The sequence below is a fragment of the Spermophilus citellus genome, assembly GCF_964194105.1.
Source record: "Spermophilus citellus genome assembly, chromosome: 13".
In the NCBI taxonomy this organism is placed as follows: domain Eukaryota; kingdom Metazoa; phylum Chordata; class Mammalia; order Rodentia; family Sciuridae; genus Spermophilus; species Spermophilus citellus.
Window position 1 is genome coordinate 91,210,191 of NC_138193.1, and position 17,405 is coordinate 91,227,595.

The 17,405-nt window shown below is 34.4% G+C and overlaps 1 protein-coding gene across 4 annotated transcripts in view; it reads right to left on the reverse strand.

Moving 5' to 3' along the window:
• SLC30A6 (solute carrier family 30 member 6) overlaps window positions 1-17,405 on the reverse strand; it is a 42,490-nt gene that overhangs the window by 8,426 nt on the left and 16,659 nt on the right. For 3 of the 4 annotated variants that reach the window (XM_081264919.1, XM_081264920.1, XM_081264918.1), the window contains 7 exons: window positions 16,003-16,068; window positions 9,343-9,423; window positions 7,956-7,991; window positions 6,949-7,043; window positions 4,951-4,999; window positions 3,982-4,101; window positions 855-957 (listed from right to left, as the gene is read on the reverse strand). In XM_081264919.1, coding sequence (XP_081121045.1) covers window positions 855-957; window positions 3,982-4,101; window positions 4,951-4,999; window positions 6,949-7,043; window positions 7,956-7,991; window positions 9,343-9,423; window positions 16,003-16,068 — 550 coding nt within the window. Of the gene's footprint in view, window positions 1-854; window positions 958-3,981; window positions 4,102-4,950; window positions 5,000-6,948; window positions 7,044-7,955; window positions 7,992-9,342; window positions 9,424-16,002; window positions 16,069-17,405 lie in introns of those variants that run through there. The other variant, XM_081264921.1, reaches the window with a different exon arrangement.

A 17,405-nucleotide genomic window follows, 5' to 3' on the forward strand; every position in this document is an offset into this window, starting at 1 on the left:
CTTCGTCTTTTTTTTTTTTTGGCACTGGGAATTGAACCCAAGGGCATTTTATCACTGATCTATATTCCCTGCCCTTTTTATTTATTTTGAGACAGTGTCTCACTAAGTTGCTTAGGGCCTTGTTAAGTTGCTGAAGCTGGCCTTGGACCTGAAATCTTTCTGCATGAGTCACTGATATTATAGGTGTGCACCAGCATGCCTGGCTTAACGTTAAAATTGTGATCCTCTTGCCTAGGCTCTCAATTTGCTAAGGTACAGCTGTGTCTGGCTTATCCTATTGTTATTACTGCTTTTAGAGATGGAGTGACTGCCCATAAATTTAAAAAGAAAAAGACATGAAGGTAAGAGACAGAAGGAAGATTGCTTACATACCTATCTAGCCCTAAGAAACTGTTCACCTTTCTAGTCTGGGTCTTGTTTAATGTGTTTCTACTGTTTTAAAAAGTAGAAATTCATCATATTTACATCTGAAATTTACATCTCAATGATCCAAAGACAGGAAATAAGAAAAAAAATCATAACCAGATTATATAACAGCTAAGACCTATTTACTGAGGGAAAAAAGATAACCCCCCATTTTTTTTTTAAGGAAACATTACCCAAGGCAAATAATTTTAAGTTCATGATTGCATGTCACAGAAGCACAGGAGGATTTGTGCCTACTTTATGGACTGATGAAATCCCACCTGGTTCTTACTATATGGATTTCAGAAAGTATTGTTTGACTTAATTGCTAACAGAGCCCTCTAGTTAATAAAATTTTCATAATAAATCATTTTTTCCTATAAAATTTTTAGCAACCAGAGTTTCAATTGGTAGAACATGGGTAAACATGCATATTCCAAGAACCTTACCTGGAGTAGCACTTTTCCACTGTACACGCTCATGGGATACATGGTACCAAATGTCATCAGGGCAATGGCTATTGCAGACGCGGTGTCCACAGCAAAGTAATTACTAAAAAGAAAAAAAATTCCAAATGTATGCTTCACTAGGCATCTCACAATTCAATCTACTGACCACTAATTATTTAAGGCAAGAGAATCTTTCTTATCACAAATGGCCCCTACTGACAAAGGAGCACCTTAAAGGAGAAAAAAAGTTTCTATCTAGAGTCCCTTCCTGTTAAATTACAGCAGAAAAACAACTAATAATTGTGCTAATTCATGCGGAGAAAGGATAAGAAAAAATGTAAGCATTTACTCACTACATATATTTCAATCTACTTGTCAACTAGAAAGATTTCAAATATATTTGCTTGAGATACACAAATAAAAAACTTCAACTAGTAATTTCTGATATAGAGAGACTAATGGAGTCCTCAATGATTCTATCAATTTTCCTGTAAACAATAATTGTTTTGATAAAATTTTTCAAAATTCTCGGGAGTCTGTTATAGCAATGCTGTGGATGAAGAACAACATCTCATGAACAAATCAGACTTTGTTGAAATTCTATTAAGAAGACAAAACGAAATGTCAATGGTTACAAGATGGTCTTGTCCTTTTAACTTTTTGCTATATGCTGGGGCTAGAAACACAAATAAGGCATCTCTACCTTAGAAAGAGCAGGAATACACATATGAAAAACATGAAGTACTTTGTGTATTAAAATAAAAGTTTCTACATGGTGTCATGGATGTTCAAAGGAGTGAATGATGCAGCTACTGGGGTGGGGATGATCCAGAAAGTCTAATTACGAAAAAAGAGGTAAGTCTTCAAAGACAAGTAAAATAAGCAGGGGGGAAATATTCAAAACAGTAAAAGCAGCATATGAAAGAGCATTAAAACCCTGATACAGCAATGAAACCACGAACAATGTGGTATACGCAGATGGGTGGCTAGATAGGTTGGCAGGAGCTTGCCTGTATAGGACTCTATGCTAACAACTTTAAAATTAAAAAACAAACAAACAAAAAAAAACTTGTGGTGGTGCTGGGGATGGAATCATACTCTACTATTGAGCTACATCCCCAGCCTTTTTTCCTCTTTTTATTTTGAGACAGGGTTCTGCTAAGTTACCCAGGCTGGCTTTTATGATCCTCCTACCTCATTCCCAGAGTTGTTGGGTTTATAGGTGTGTAGCACTGTTCCTAGTAACAACTTTGAATTTTTACCAATATACAAAGGAGAGGGGTTTAAGGTGGAAAAACACTATGTCTAGATTAGCAATTCTGAATAATCATGTTAGTAGTAAAATAGACAATAACAGGTGATGGATGAGAATTAAAATCAGAAGTCTAGAAGACTGTAACTTCATATCATGTACAATCACAAAAATGCAAAATCATACTTCATGTATGTGTGATTTGTCAAAATACATTCTATTGCTATGTATAACTCAAAAGAACAAATTAAAAAAAAGAAGTTTAGAAGAGTATTCTAATTAAGTCAAGGTAATGATGACAAAGGCCTTAATTGGGTCAGGAATAGGAAAGAGAAGACAGTAAAAAATAAAGAAAAGACTAAATAGGACTTGGATACGAATTAGAATTTATTTATCGAGAAGGGAAAGGGGAAAAGGGAAGAAAAGCAGGTATTTGAGAATGCACTGGACTGGGTGAAGTGGTACATGCCTGTAATCCCAGCTACTTGGGAGGCTAAGGCAGGAGGATCACAAGTTTGAGGTTAGCCTTGGCAATTAAGCAAGACTCCGTCTCACAAAAAAATATAAAAAAAATAAAAAGGGCAGAAGATGTACTGAGAATTCACCTAGTACCACAAAAAAAAAAAAAAAAAACAACATAAAACAAACAAACAAAAAAACACCATGTGATCCAGCAATTCCATTTCTGAGTATATACTCCCAAGAATTCCTATGTTCATAGTGGCATTATTTATAGTAGCCAAAAAAAAAAATAGAAATAATCCAAATGTCCACTGATGGATGAATGAGGAAAACAAAATGTGGTATGCACATCAAAATGTTATTCAGACTTAAAAGGGAGGAAATTCTGACACATGCTACAACATGAATGAACCTTAAAAACATTATACTGTGTAAAATATGCCATTTACAAAAAGACAAATACTGAATGATTCTATCTATATGAGGGAGGTAGTTAAGAGTAATCAAAATCAGAAACACAAACTAGAATGGTGGTTGCCAGGGACAGTGGGTAAGGGAAGACTGAAGTTATTGTTTAATGGACACAGTTTCAGTGAAGGGATGATGAAAAAGTTCTGGAGATGGACAGTTGTGATGACTGCAGAAAAATATGAATGTACTTAAAGCCACTGAACCACATATGTCAAAATGGTTATGCATTATGTTGTGCATCTTTTAACACAATTTTTAAAAAAGAATCTATTGGAATAGAAGATAATAGTATTCACTGAGGGTGGGAAATAAAAGAAAAAGCAGCTTCAGCAACAGGGGAAACCAGTGAGGCAGACATGAACAGAAGCCAGGAAGATAAGCCTACTGGAATTCAATAGAGATCTAGGCTAGAAATAAAGATCTTGAAATCCTTGGAGGTAATAAATAAAAACAAGTAATTGTAGATCAGCTTTAGGAGAGCATAAAAACAAGAATAATACAATTCAGGAAAGATTCTAATAAACACCAATATTTAAAGGGCAAGAGAATCAAAGGATTATGTCAAAATGTTAAAAGAGCCGTAATATCTATTTCCTAAACGGCTTTAAAAAAAATTGCTTCACACCTACTTCTTCTTCCTCTCTCAGCAATAGCAGCTGTAGCTTAGATCTCTCTTACTGTTCTCTTCTGTTCACTCATCAGGTCAGCAGTGGGGAATTTAAATCGTTTTCCAGTCTGCATTATAGATTGTTGTGAGAAATACTTATCGAGCCCAATTCCCTTAATTTTTCAGATGAAGACACTTGATGACAAGACTTGACCATAGTTACATAGGTCATTAGCAAAAATGCTAGAAACCTGACTCCAATCCATCCTGCAGATGCTCTTAAATGCCAGGCCCTAGGAATCTAAACACTTGATGGCAATAAAAAAAATACTTACTTAATTTCAATTAGCATGTATGTAATACAAAGAGCAAATGCTCCAGCAAGATCAATCAAAACAAATGGATTCATTCGGGGAAGGAAGATACTGCTAAGTCCCGGAATAATTCCACACAAGCTATGAAAAAACAGAGTATTCATTAGCAAAATTCATATAATACTGATGAAAACCTTGCAAAAAATAACTTGTATTTTATGATATTTCTTCAGGGAGGGTACTGGGGTGCTTCAGCACTGAACTACATTACATCTCCAGTCCTTTTTATTTTATTGAGACACAGTCTTACAAGGTTGCTGAGGGTTCTGCTAAGTTGCTAAGGCTGGCCTCAAACTTGTGATCCTCTGGCCTCACCCTCCTGAGTCCCTGGGATTATAGGCATACACCACTGTACCCAGATTGATAACTTATATTTTAGTTCAAATAATATACCTCGTAAAGAAAACACAAAGGATTTGGAAACAAAACTTCTATATAATCAAATAAAAAGAAAAGGGAGAGGACTGGGGATGTGGCTCAAGCGGTAGCGCGCTTGCCTGGCATGTGTGCGGCCCGGGTTCGATCCTCAGTACCACATACAAACAAAGATGTTGTATCTGCGGAGAACTGGAGAATAAATGTTAAAAAATTCTCTCTCTTTCCCTCTCTCTCTCTCACTCTCTCTTAAAAAAAAAAGGGGGAGAATAAGAAGCAAATACATGAGATTCATGCTCTAATCTCAGCAATAAATAATGTTAAGTCCCCATGATAGATGTATTTCTTTTTTAATATATATATATTTATTTATTTTAGTTTTAGGTGGACACAATATCTTTATTTTACATTTATGACATAATGAGTATGGAACCTAGTGCCTCACACATGCTAGGCAAGCACTCTACCACTGAGTCACAACCCCAGCCCTGATAGATGCATTTCTTGTGAATATTTAAAAAATTATGGATATCATGAAACTTGATGCCATCTTACCTTCGACTAAGATCTGCAACATGCTCTTGAAGCCAACTTGTACTAGCAGCTTTAAGAAGAAAATACTTGTTATCTATATAGAAGAATAAACTGCTTCTAGAAATACTTTTTATCCTTTTAAAAGTAAGTTCAACAGTGACTGCATAAAATTACAAAAGAAAATCCTACTCCCCAAATTTATGGGAAACTGCATTTCCACCTAGTGAAAATAAAACGTAGAAAACCTTTTTAGAAGTAAATTTGGTTATATGTATCAAAGCCTTTTAAAAAAATTATGAACTAGGGGTGTAGCTTAGTGATAGAGTGCTTGCGAGGCATGCACAAAGCCCTGAGTTCAATTTCCAGAACTGTTAAAAAATTTTTTATTTTTAATCTAGTTCAACTTCTTTGGGAATTTATCTTAAAGAAAAAAATAGAAATGCAGTCCAGGAATATGATATAGAAAGGTGATTACAGAATTATTTATAAAATGAAAATTAGGAGACAGAATACTACGCAAGTACTCAAAAATCACTTGTTTAAAGAGTATTTAATGAGATTCTGAAGACATACTGTTCTGACATAGTTAAGCAATATTAAGATATAATTTTAATAAAAATGCCAGGCATAAAATTGCAAATGAGTACAATTCTAAGCATGCAAAATAATTGTATGTGTACAAAGAGAAAAAGTGAAAGGAATAAAATAGAAATGTTAACAGATGTTATCTCTGATATGAAATTGTGTACAATACAGTTTCATAACACGAGGCTGTTTAAACGTGAATGGGCATTTCCAGAAAACTTTATTTTTTTATTATTATTTTTTTTAGTTGCCAATGGGCTTAGTTTATTTATATGTGGTACTGAGAATCAAACTCAATGCCTCACACATGCTAGGCAAGTGCTCTACCACAGCCACAACCCTTGCTGCTTTCTTTTCTTGATTGTCCCATTGTTTAAGTTAGAAAGACCTAAAAAAACTTTTGTCTATATCTACTTCTGTATGCTTCAAAGTGTGGGTTTTTTTTTTTTTTTTATCCCCAGTCCCTCTTATTTTGAGACAGGGTCTCACTAAATTGCACAGGGCCTCAAAAAGTTGCTGAGGCTGGCCTGGAACTTGTGATCCTCCTGTCTCAGCCTCCTGAGACCCTAGCATACAGGTGTATGCCAAAGCACTTTTTTTCCCCCTCGTGCTGGGCATGGAACCCTGGATTTTGTGCATGTTAGACAAGTGCTCTACCACTGAGCTACACCTCCAGACCCACATATCTGCTTTTGTTTTGACCTCACTACATCACTTAGTGTTTAACACTACAGGTTAGTAGAATTTCAAAACTTGCAAAATTTTGAAAATTGCCAATAATTAGCACTACTAAAGTGAAAAACCAATCTGAACTTGTAAAAACTTCAAAATAAAAGAATATTTCAAAAGAAATAATTCTGTGCTACTTTGAAATATATGTCAAAGGAAAATTCTTAGAACTTATTTCTTTACAAAATACAATTGTTTCCAATTAGCAAACCAACTATTCTACGTATAATGCTTCCTAAAAAGGCATACAATAGATTTTTCTTTGGTAGATTACACATCTAAAATCTCATAGTATTTGGTAAATGTAATTTTTCATCACATAACATTTAATACATACATCAGTTCTATTTTTAAATAATACTTTATTTTAAAGCTTAAGTTACTGAGGTTTTGTGTTTTTTTAAAATTTTTTTTTAGTTGTTGACGGACCTTTATTTTATTCATTTATTTATATGCGATGCTGAGAATCAAACCCAGTGCCTCACACATGTGAGGTGAGTGCTCTATAACTGATTCACAACCCCAGCCCAAGATTTTGTTTGATGATTGTCTGCTTGAAGAAGACTTGAGAACCTTTGAGGTAATTCTCCCTTCTCTTCAGAATATACTTTCTTGTTGATTTAAGAGTTAATGAAACAAAGAAAAGACCTGTTTTAATGAGAAATTATTTGGATTTTTAAAATTAATTGTAAATAAAAAACATACCTTCAGAGACATAAGCAAATGGTTTATTCCGAATAGAAAGCATGGTGAACAGGTTGAAAGAAAGAGCCACAAAAGTACCAACTAATAATCTTCCCCTAAAAAGAACAACAGTAACATATTCACCTTTATTTTTCTTGGAAATATTAATTTACAATTTCAGAGTGTAGAAAGACTAAGAGAAGGCAAGATAAGAATAATCTGCTTCAGTGGTTTGGTATTTCTGGAGCCAAAATCTGAATATGCCTACATAATCCATGTCCTGTCTACTATCTTACCTAGGACATAAAAGGAATCAGAAGTAACAATATCTTTTTAAAATTTTTTTGGTACTGGGGATTGAATTCAGAGGCACTCGACCACTGAGCCACCATCACCAACCCTATTTTGATTTTATTTGGAGACAGGGTTTCACTGAGTTGCTTAGCACCTCACTATTACTGAGGCTGGCTTTGAATTCTCAATCCTTCTGTCTCAGCCTCCCAAGCCACTGGAATTACAGGTGTGTGCTACCATGCCTGGCCCAACAATATATTTTTAAAATATAATTAATATTTATATAAGTATTATAATTTATATAAATACTAATGGTATTTGGTTTACAATCAATGGACAAATCAAACATTTGAATTAATTGATCAGAATAAGTAAGGCCCATACAGTTGGCAACTATATAGGTGATTAAGTACAATATTTAGGTAGTCATATTTGAACTTACAGAAGACTAGAGAGAACCGGCTTAGTGTGCTGACTTGAATCTGTAAATAATAAAGGATTTGAACCAAACAGACACACCTTCCTGCAGTATTAAAACATCTAGGGCTTGGGAAGAACAGGTCAAGGGTGAAAAGAAAGAGTCATGGGATTTTGTTTTTGAAATGCCTGTGAAAATGTATATTGTCACACTCTAAACTACTGATACTAGATAATGTAACTGTTATTGAATAATACATCATTGTAATGAAACTTAATAGTAGATTATATATATTATGTAAACAATGAAGCCTCACGTGTGGATCTCGGGCTGCTCCAAAAAGCGTTCTGCACTAAAAGAAAGAAAAATTTATTAAATAAGTCCTATAAATTATAGAACTAAAAAGCTATATTGAATATATAAGAAGTACACCTGAAAGTTCACAGAATCTTTTATTATTATTATTAGTAGTAGTAGTAACAGTAATAGTAGTAGTACCTAGGGGCATTTAACCACATCTCCAACCCTTTTTTAAAAACATTTTTTAAAATTTTCAATCATGTTTGTCTCAGGGCCTTGCTAAATTACTGAGGCTGGCTTTGAACTTGCAATCCTCCTGCCTCAGCCTCCCAAGTGACTGGGTATTACAGGTGTGCACCACCGTGCCCAGCTTCACAATCTTTTAACATTATCATCAACTATTGTGAGCAGTGTTATAGCACAGAGACTCACAAATTATCCTTAATATGTAATGTCAATCTTTCTCTACCGATCCTGATTCAATAGGTTTGTAATAAACATCAAGAAATGTTTGGGGCTGGGATGTGGCTCAATTGGTAGCGCGCTCGCCTTGCATGCGTGCAGCCTGGGTTTGATCCTCAGCACCACATACAAAGATGTTGTGTCCGCCGAAAAACTAAAATAAATAAATAAATACTTTAAAAAAAAAAAAAAAGAAATGTTTGACTAAGGTGGGGTTGTGGCTCAGTGGTAGAATGCTTGCCTAGCATGCATGAGACACTGAGTTTCATTCCAGCACCACATTAAAAAAAAAAAAAAAGAAAAGAAAAAGAAGGAAATGTTTGACTAGCTGAGCATGGTGTTGCTTGGAAGACTGAGGCGGAAAGAGTGTGAGTTCAAAGCCACCCTCAGCAAAAGCAAGGAACTAAGCAACTGACCCTATCTCTAAAAAAAAAAAAAAAAAATAGGGCTGGGGATGTGGCTCAGTGGTCAAGTGCCCCTGAGCTCAATCCCAAGTATCCCTTCCCCTCAAAAAAGAAATGTTTGACTGAATCTCTTTCTTTTATTAATTCTCGCCATGACTGAATTTAGTAACAATGAAGAAATACAGAAACTAAGTGAAAAACAATGGAAAAAAGTTTCAAAGAAGAAGAAATTGTAGTATTAAGTACTTCTAGCACTTCTTGTCTTAATTTGCATATCCTTCAAACTAAATGTGTCTCAATGGATTCTTTCATGTTCTCAAAGGTGACATAGGTAGGATTTAGAATAACATACAGCCAGCCCAGTGGTACATGCTTCAGGAGGCTGAAGCAGGAGGATTACAAGTTCAAGGTCAGCCTCAACAACTTTGTGAGACCCTGTCTTAAAAATAAAAAACTAGGAGTACAGTTTGGTGGTAGAGTGACCCTGGGGTTCAATCCTCAGTACCAGGAAAAAAGTAACATATTATACAAATGTACCTTTCTTTTAAAATAAAGAGAGCTCCCAACTGTGCCAAGACTGTGGAGGCAAATACAGCAAGGACTTCTAATCTTTCAAACCTGAAATCAGAAAATTAAAATTTTCAACTCACAAACCAGTTTATGTAGAACACATTTATACTAATTTATACACTCATTAATATACATATGTGCAGTCTCTTATTAGTCAGACAATGTTAGAACAGAAGGACAACAAACAATGAAAATTACATATAAAAATTTAAAAAGAATACAACATATATTATCAGGACCCACTTATAGCCCTTATTTTTCTAGAAATAACCATCATTATAATAATAGCCAACACTCAATTGACCTATCTTATGTTAGACTTTGTCAGTGTCTAACCTATTTCTTCACCTAAACTTATAAGTAATTATGAGAATTACTCTACCCTCTTCTTCTTTTCCTCAAAATATAGGAGCTTGGAACTTAAAAGGGAAAGTAACTGTTCAAAGTTATATACTTAGCAAGTGGAATAATAAGATTTTCAAACTCAGGCACTCTGCTTTCAGAGTTCATGATTTTAAGTATCTCTCATTTTTATACATAATTATAATCCACTATAAATATCCTTTATATATATATATATATATATATATATATATATATATATATATGTTTAAATAATATCCCTGGACTATAAATTGGAGGTCAGGGGTAATTGTTTTATTCATCTTAATTCTTCCACAACACAAAGATTAATCATACCCAATAACTGTGGTAAGTAAATGCTTAAGATTTCTTAAGGAAATAATCATGGAGGTTCATAAAAGAATAATAAATTAAGGATCTTCATTATGTTGCTGTCTGTAAGGGGAAAATGTTGGAACCAACAATATAACAGTATACATTATTAAAAACATAACAGAGCTTGGGACTGGGGTTATAGCTCAGTATTCGAGTGCTTGCCTTGCACACGTGAGGCACTGGGTTCAATCCTCAGCACCACATAAAAAAATAAATAAAGTTATCACATCCATTTTTTAAAAAATATTTTTTAGTTGTACATGGACGTAGCATCTTTATTTTGTTGATTTGCTTTTACGTGGTCCTGGGGATCTAACTCAGTGCCTCATACGTGGGAGGCCAGTGCTTTACCGCTGAGCCACACCCCAGCCACCTATTGCATCCATCTTTTAAAAAAATCTTAAAAAAAAAAAATAACAGAGCATGGCACAGTGGCACATGCCTGTAATCACAGTGACTCATGAAACTGAGGCAGGAGAAACCCAAGTTCGAGGCCAGCCTCAGCAACTGAGTGAGACCCTCAGCATCTTGGTGAGACCCTGTCTCAAAATAAAGAATGAAAAGGGCTTGGGATGTAGCTCAGTGATAAGGCTCCCCTAGGTTCAATGTCCAGTGCCTGAAGAAAAAATAAAACAAAACAACTCAGGGGTACTCGACTACTGAGCTATATACCCCAAAAAAAAAAAAAAAAAAAAAAAAAAAAACCAAAACAAAACTCAGAAGTGTGTTTATTGACATGGTCAGGTAAAAGTGAAAAAAGTAGGTTATAAAAAAATACAAAAATAGGGCTGGGGATGTGGCTCAAGCGGTAGCGCGCTCGCCTGGCATGCGTGCGGCCTGGGTTCGATCCTCAGCACCACATACCAACAAAGATGTTGTGTCCGCCGAGAACTAAAAAATAAATATTAAAAATTCTCTAAAAAAAAATACAAAAATAAGTAAATGCAACAATGTTATGTGCAAAGATTGACAAGCTGATGTTAAAATGCATATTCTTCAAACTAAATGTGTCTCAATGGATTCTTTCATGTTCTCAAAGGTGACATCACCATTTTAATATCAAGAGAGACACAATCTTGAAGTACAAAATTGCATGATGTATACTACCACATATCAAGACCTACTTTAAAGTTATAGAATTAATATAGTGTGGGAAAGAGAATCCAGAAATAGACCCATATATATACAGTCAACTGATTAATGAAAAAGAAGCACACAGAAGTAAAGGTGTTTTCCTTTATTGAATAGTGATGCATCAATTGAATATCTATATAAAAACAAACATGCCTTGACCCCTGCCTCATAGCATACTCAAAAATCAACTCCAGTTAGACTATAAGCTTAAATATGACAGGTCAAACAATAAGACTTCTCTGGCTAGGGTTGTGGCTTAGTGGCAGAATGCTTGCCTAGCAATGTGTGAAGCACTGGGTTTGATTCTCAGCACTGCATATTAGTAAATAAAATGAAGGCATACTGATAACTAAAAAAAAAAAATACTGAAAACAACAACAACAATAAGACTTCTCTACCTGATAGCAGAGTATCTTTGACCTTGAAGAAGGTCAGGATTTCTGAACAGGTACATGAAATGTACTAACCACAAAAGAAAAGAAAAAAACCGACAAATTGAACTCATCATTGAGATTTAAAAAATTACATTTATGATAAGAAACTATTATGAAAAAGAAGATATTTATATATAAAGTAGATTGACTCTTATAGTTCAATAAGAAAAAGGCAAAACAGTTAAAAGACTTTAGCTAACATTTCACAGAAGAAGAAATCTGAATGATTAATAGACATATTAAAACATACTCTATCATCAGGAAATAATTTAAAACCACAATGCAATACCATTGCATATGCCAAAGTGGCCTTAAACAAAATGACAACTGTTAGTGAAACACTTACAACACAGCCAATGGGAGTGAAAATTGGTGAAACTATTCTGGAAAATCATCTTTTAATAATGAGCATATGCAATCTTGACTAATTTGAAAGATACATACTCAACATAAAACGAGTACACAGGTTTACCAAAAGAAATGTCCAAGTATGTTTGTTTGTAATTTTATTTATAATAGCTGAAAGCTGAAAATCACCCTAATGCCTTTCAATAGTTAACCTGTCATATATTAATACAATGAAATGTTAGAGCAATGAATAAGAATGAACTACTACTATGTGAGATGCCATCTATATGATATTTAGCAATATGCAAAATTAATCTGTAATGACAAAAATCAGAAAATTGTATACTTTTGACATAAGAATGAAATTATGGCATTTTCTAGTAAATGGATGAAACTGGAGGCCATCATGTTAAGTGTAATAAGCCAATCCCAAAAAATCAAAGGCCAAATGTTCTCTCTGATATGAGAATGCTGACTCACAATGGGGGTGAGAGTGGAGGTTCACCAGATTGGGGGGTGTGGAATGGGGGAAAGTGAGTGGGGATGGGAATGAGAATGACAGCAGAATGAATTGGACATAACTTTCCTATGTTCATAATATATTCAGGGTAACTCCACATCATGTACAACCACAAGAATAAGGAGTTATAATCCATGTATGTGTGATATGTCAAAATACATTCTACTGTCATGTACAACTAAAAAGAACAAATAAAAATGTTAAAAAAAGAAAAAATTTGCATATTTTTGACAGGGTCTAATTTTCAGAGAATTTGGGAGAACTTGCAATATTTTATATAATGATTTAGATAGAAGTTTTACAGTTGTATTTATTTTTTGAAATTCATCAAAGTGCACAAGGATATGAGGAAACAAGATAGGGTCCCTATTTCTATGAAACTTATAATTTAAAGAAGGAAAAGGAAAACAAATAATTTATTTGATAAATTCTATACTGAGAATTATAGTAGTCTGAGTGACACAAGGCTAACTAGGTGGCTATTTGAGATTGTGTCATCCAATCACTTATGATAATTTGTGATCTGAATTACAAGATGGAGACAGTTCTCTGTGCTTTGGTGCATCCCTGTAATCTCAGCAACTCAAGAAGCTGAGGTAGGAGGATCACAAATTCAATCCTGTATCAAAATCAAAATGAAAAAGGGCTTGGGATGGATTCAAACTGAAAAGCTTCTTCTCAGCAAAAGAAACAATCAGTAACGTGAATAGAAAGCCTACAGAATAGGAGTAAATTTTTATCACATGCACATCAGATGGAGCACAAATCTCCAAGATTTATAAAGAAATCAAAAAACTTAACACCAAAAAACCAAATAACCCAATCAATAAATGGGCTAAGGAATTGAACGGACACTTCTCAGAAGACATACAATCAATCAACAAATATATGAAAAAATGTTCAACATCTCCAGCAATTACAGAAGTGCAAATCAAAACTACTCTAAGATTTCATCTCACTCCAGTCAGAATGGCAGTTATTAAGAATATAAGGATGTCAACCTAGTTTATATACAAACAGAGATATGAAACATTGTGGTATATATGTGTAATAAGAATTGTAATGGAAAAAAAGTACATGTATAAAGACATGAATTGGCGTGAACAAACTTTACATACAAAGATATGAAAAACTGTGCTCTATATGTGTAATAAGAATAATGCATTCCACTGTCATGTATTTAAAAAAAATAAAATCAATTAAAAAAAAAGAATGTAAGCAACAATAAGTGTTGGCAAGGATGTGGGGGAAAAGGCACACTCTTACATTGCTTGTGGGACTGCAAACTGGTGTAACCAATCTGGAAAGCAATATGGAGATTCCACAGAAAATTTGGAATGGAACCACCATTTGACCCAGCTATCCCACTCCTCAATTTACACCCAAAGAACTTAAAAACAGCATAACAGTGATGCATCCACATCAATGTTTATAGCAGCACAATTTAAAATAGCTAAATTGTGGAAGCAACCTAGATACCCCTCAATAGATGAATGGATAAGGAAACTGTAATACACACACACACACACACACACACACACACACACACCACACACTGGAATATTACTCTGCATTAAAAGAGAATAAAATCATGGCATTTGCAGGTAAAGCATGGAGCTGGAGAATATCATGCTAAGTAAGCCAATCCCCAAAAAACAAGCACCGAATGTTTTCTCTGCTAAGTGGATGCTGATCCATAATGGGGGGTTGGGGAGAGCATGGGATAAATGGAGGAATTTTGGATAGGGCAAAGGAGAGGAAGGGGAAGGAAGGGTACACGGGGTAGGAAAGTTGGTGGAATGACATGGACATCAAGACCCTAGGTAGATGTAAAAAGACACGAATAGTATGACTCTACTTTGTGTAGAACCAGAGAAAATGAAAATGTGTACAACCATTTGTATACAATGAATTGAAATGCATTCTGCTGTCAGGTATAACAAATTAGAACAAAAAAATAAATAAATAATTTTTTTTAAAAAGGGCTGGGGATGTAGCTCAGTGGTAGAGCACCACTGGGCTGCTAAGGTACAGCATCCCTATTACTACCAAAAGGGAAAAAAAAAAAAAAGATGGAGCCAGTCTTACAAAGATCAGGTAAAGAGCATCTTGCCACAGCTTGTACCAAGGTCTAACAAAAGAATTAGTTACTTGTGTTCAAATAACACAAAGTAAGTCAGTGTGGTATACAGGGCTTCAGAATGGTAAGTTGAAAAGAAGTAGGCAGAAGCCAGCTCATGTAAGGTTTTTGTAAATTAGGGAAAAGAATCAAGATATAATTCTGTGTATGATGGAAAAGAATTAGATATTTCTAAGTAGGAGAGTGAGAGTATGATTTAAACCTTCTAATTGCTATATGGAGAATGAAATATTATTGAGGCAAGCTCAGAAGCATGGGGAACCAGTTAGGATGCCAGACATTAGTTAAGGCATGAAAGGAAGGTAGCTTGGTCTGGGATGATAGCAGTGGACACAGAAGTGGTTATGAGAGTAAATTCTGGGTATGTTTGTGGGTTATCTTGACATAACCTGCTGAGGGACAGATGTGGGTAATAAGAAAGAAAAAAAATCTTAAAGTTTTTGTTTGAGAAAATGAGTGCTGGTGGCATTTACTGAGATGGAGAAAACTATAGAGGAATGTTTTGGGAAGAAACTGAGAATTCTATCCTAAGTTTCTTTCTTTCTTTTCTTTTCTTTTTTTTTTTTTTTTTTTTTTTTTTTGATACCAGGGATTCAACCCAGGGGTGCTTAACTACTGAGCCACATCTTTAGCCCTTTTTATATTTTATTAGAAACAGGGACTTGCTGATTTGCTTAGGGGCTCACTAAGATGCTGAGGCTGGGTTTGAACTTGCGATCCTATTGCCTCAGCCTCCCGAGTTGCTGGGAATACAGGTGTGCCCAACTGCACCCAGCTCTATGCTGAGTTTAAGACACCAATTAGACATCCATATGAAACTGTCAGAACTACCAACTCCAGGGAGTTTTAAGGCTGGAGAACTAGATTTTAGGGCATCATTAAATACAGATAATACTCCAAGTATGTGATTGATAAAATAAAAATCCATTTTCACCAATGCATATTAATATATATCACATTTACTTAAATGTCTAGAAGTTACATTTACATTAAAATCCTTCATACATTTTTCCCTTCATACTTTCTCTAAAATAAGAGATTCTCAAATTATTAGAAAACTTAATGTGATCATTTTATGTTAATATTTTTATAAAATATAAAGATCTAAATGTGAACATTTTATTTTAATAAGATCTATATTTTAAATATTCATGTTTCTTTCCTAGAATCCTCTTAGAGGACACTTTTCTATCTACTTTCACTATTTGGTCACCATATCAGTAAATAGGTAGCATTTATTTTCCATAAATACAAGAGCTTGCTCTTTAGTACATTATTATTTTATAGCAGAAAATAGAATAATTTGAACTTACCCAAATGAATAGACAGGGCTAGGTTTCCTCACCATTACCCAGTAACTTATTAAACATGTTATTAAACTAAATAAAAAGACAAAATTTAGCATTAGAACCCTGGAGGAGAACACACAGAAATGAATTTTTTCCTAAACTGCTGAAAGTGATCAATTCTGGCATAGATTAAATTAATAATAAATTATTCTAATAATTTATAATATAATGACAATTGCTATAATCTAATAATTTATAATCCTAGTACATGGTATACCTAAATGATGAGTTTTAACATGTGAAAAAAACTGAATAAACTTCCAATTCACTGTTAAGTTAAATAGAACTTAAACCCATGTTTTCTTTACACAATGTTATTTGCCCTAAATGGTTTCCAAAGCCAAGAACAATTTTAAAAAGATACAACAATAATAACGACAATATATTTCATTGTAGCATATACATTTTAACATTGATAAGCTCTGTTTAATTTTTATCAAAATTTAAAGTAAATATTAATAACATCTAGATGGAATAAAATTATATTTATTTTTCTAAGTATAGTGGAAATTCACTACAAAACTACTTTCTGCAATGTGAAATTCAAGTCACCAATATCTGTTGTATATCTAATTAAGCAGGTTTAGATACCTGATTAATATAAAGACATAATAACACTTCTATCATATGGATCTTGAAAGCATCTATGTCTAAGTATTTTATAATCCTCATACGGAAAACATAAAGGTTTCATTAAGCAGATAGTCAATAGACTATCTCTGTAAGGAATATAATGATTCCTTACTTCTCTGTTATCAACTGTCTCTCATTTCTTTTCCGACTCATACAATGGGAACTTGTATGTTCTTACATGACCCTGCTCCCAGGCCACAGCTGACTCTTCCAAAAGACCTAGGTTCGATTAAAATCCTGCTCTAGAAAACTCTGAAATTGGAAATGCAGCATTCTAGGCTTAATATGGCTGCTTCTTGTACAATCGAAATGCAAATGTAAAAGTTGGGAGCAAAATTTGTATTTCCTTCTTTCTTTATTTTTTGGGGGGTACTTTGGATTGAACTCAGGGGCACTCGACCACTGAGCCACATCCCCAACCCAATTTTGTATTTTATTTAGAGACAGGGTCTCTCTGAGTTGCTTAGCGCCTTGTTTTTTGCTGAGACTGGCTTTGAACTCACAATACTTCTGCCTCAGCCTCCGAGCTGCTGGGATTACAGTCTTGCGCCACCATGCCAAGCTAACATTTATATTTCTATTCCTGAATTTTGGAGCAGGGAAATAAGATCTACAGGAAAAATGTAGTTCAAGGGAGTCCAGCAAAGAGAAACAGAGATGAAAGATGGAAAGGACAAGTTAGATTATCCAGAGCTCTGTTCTCTGAGCCCAGCAAAACTTCTGTCCTCAGATTC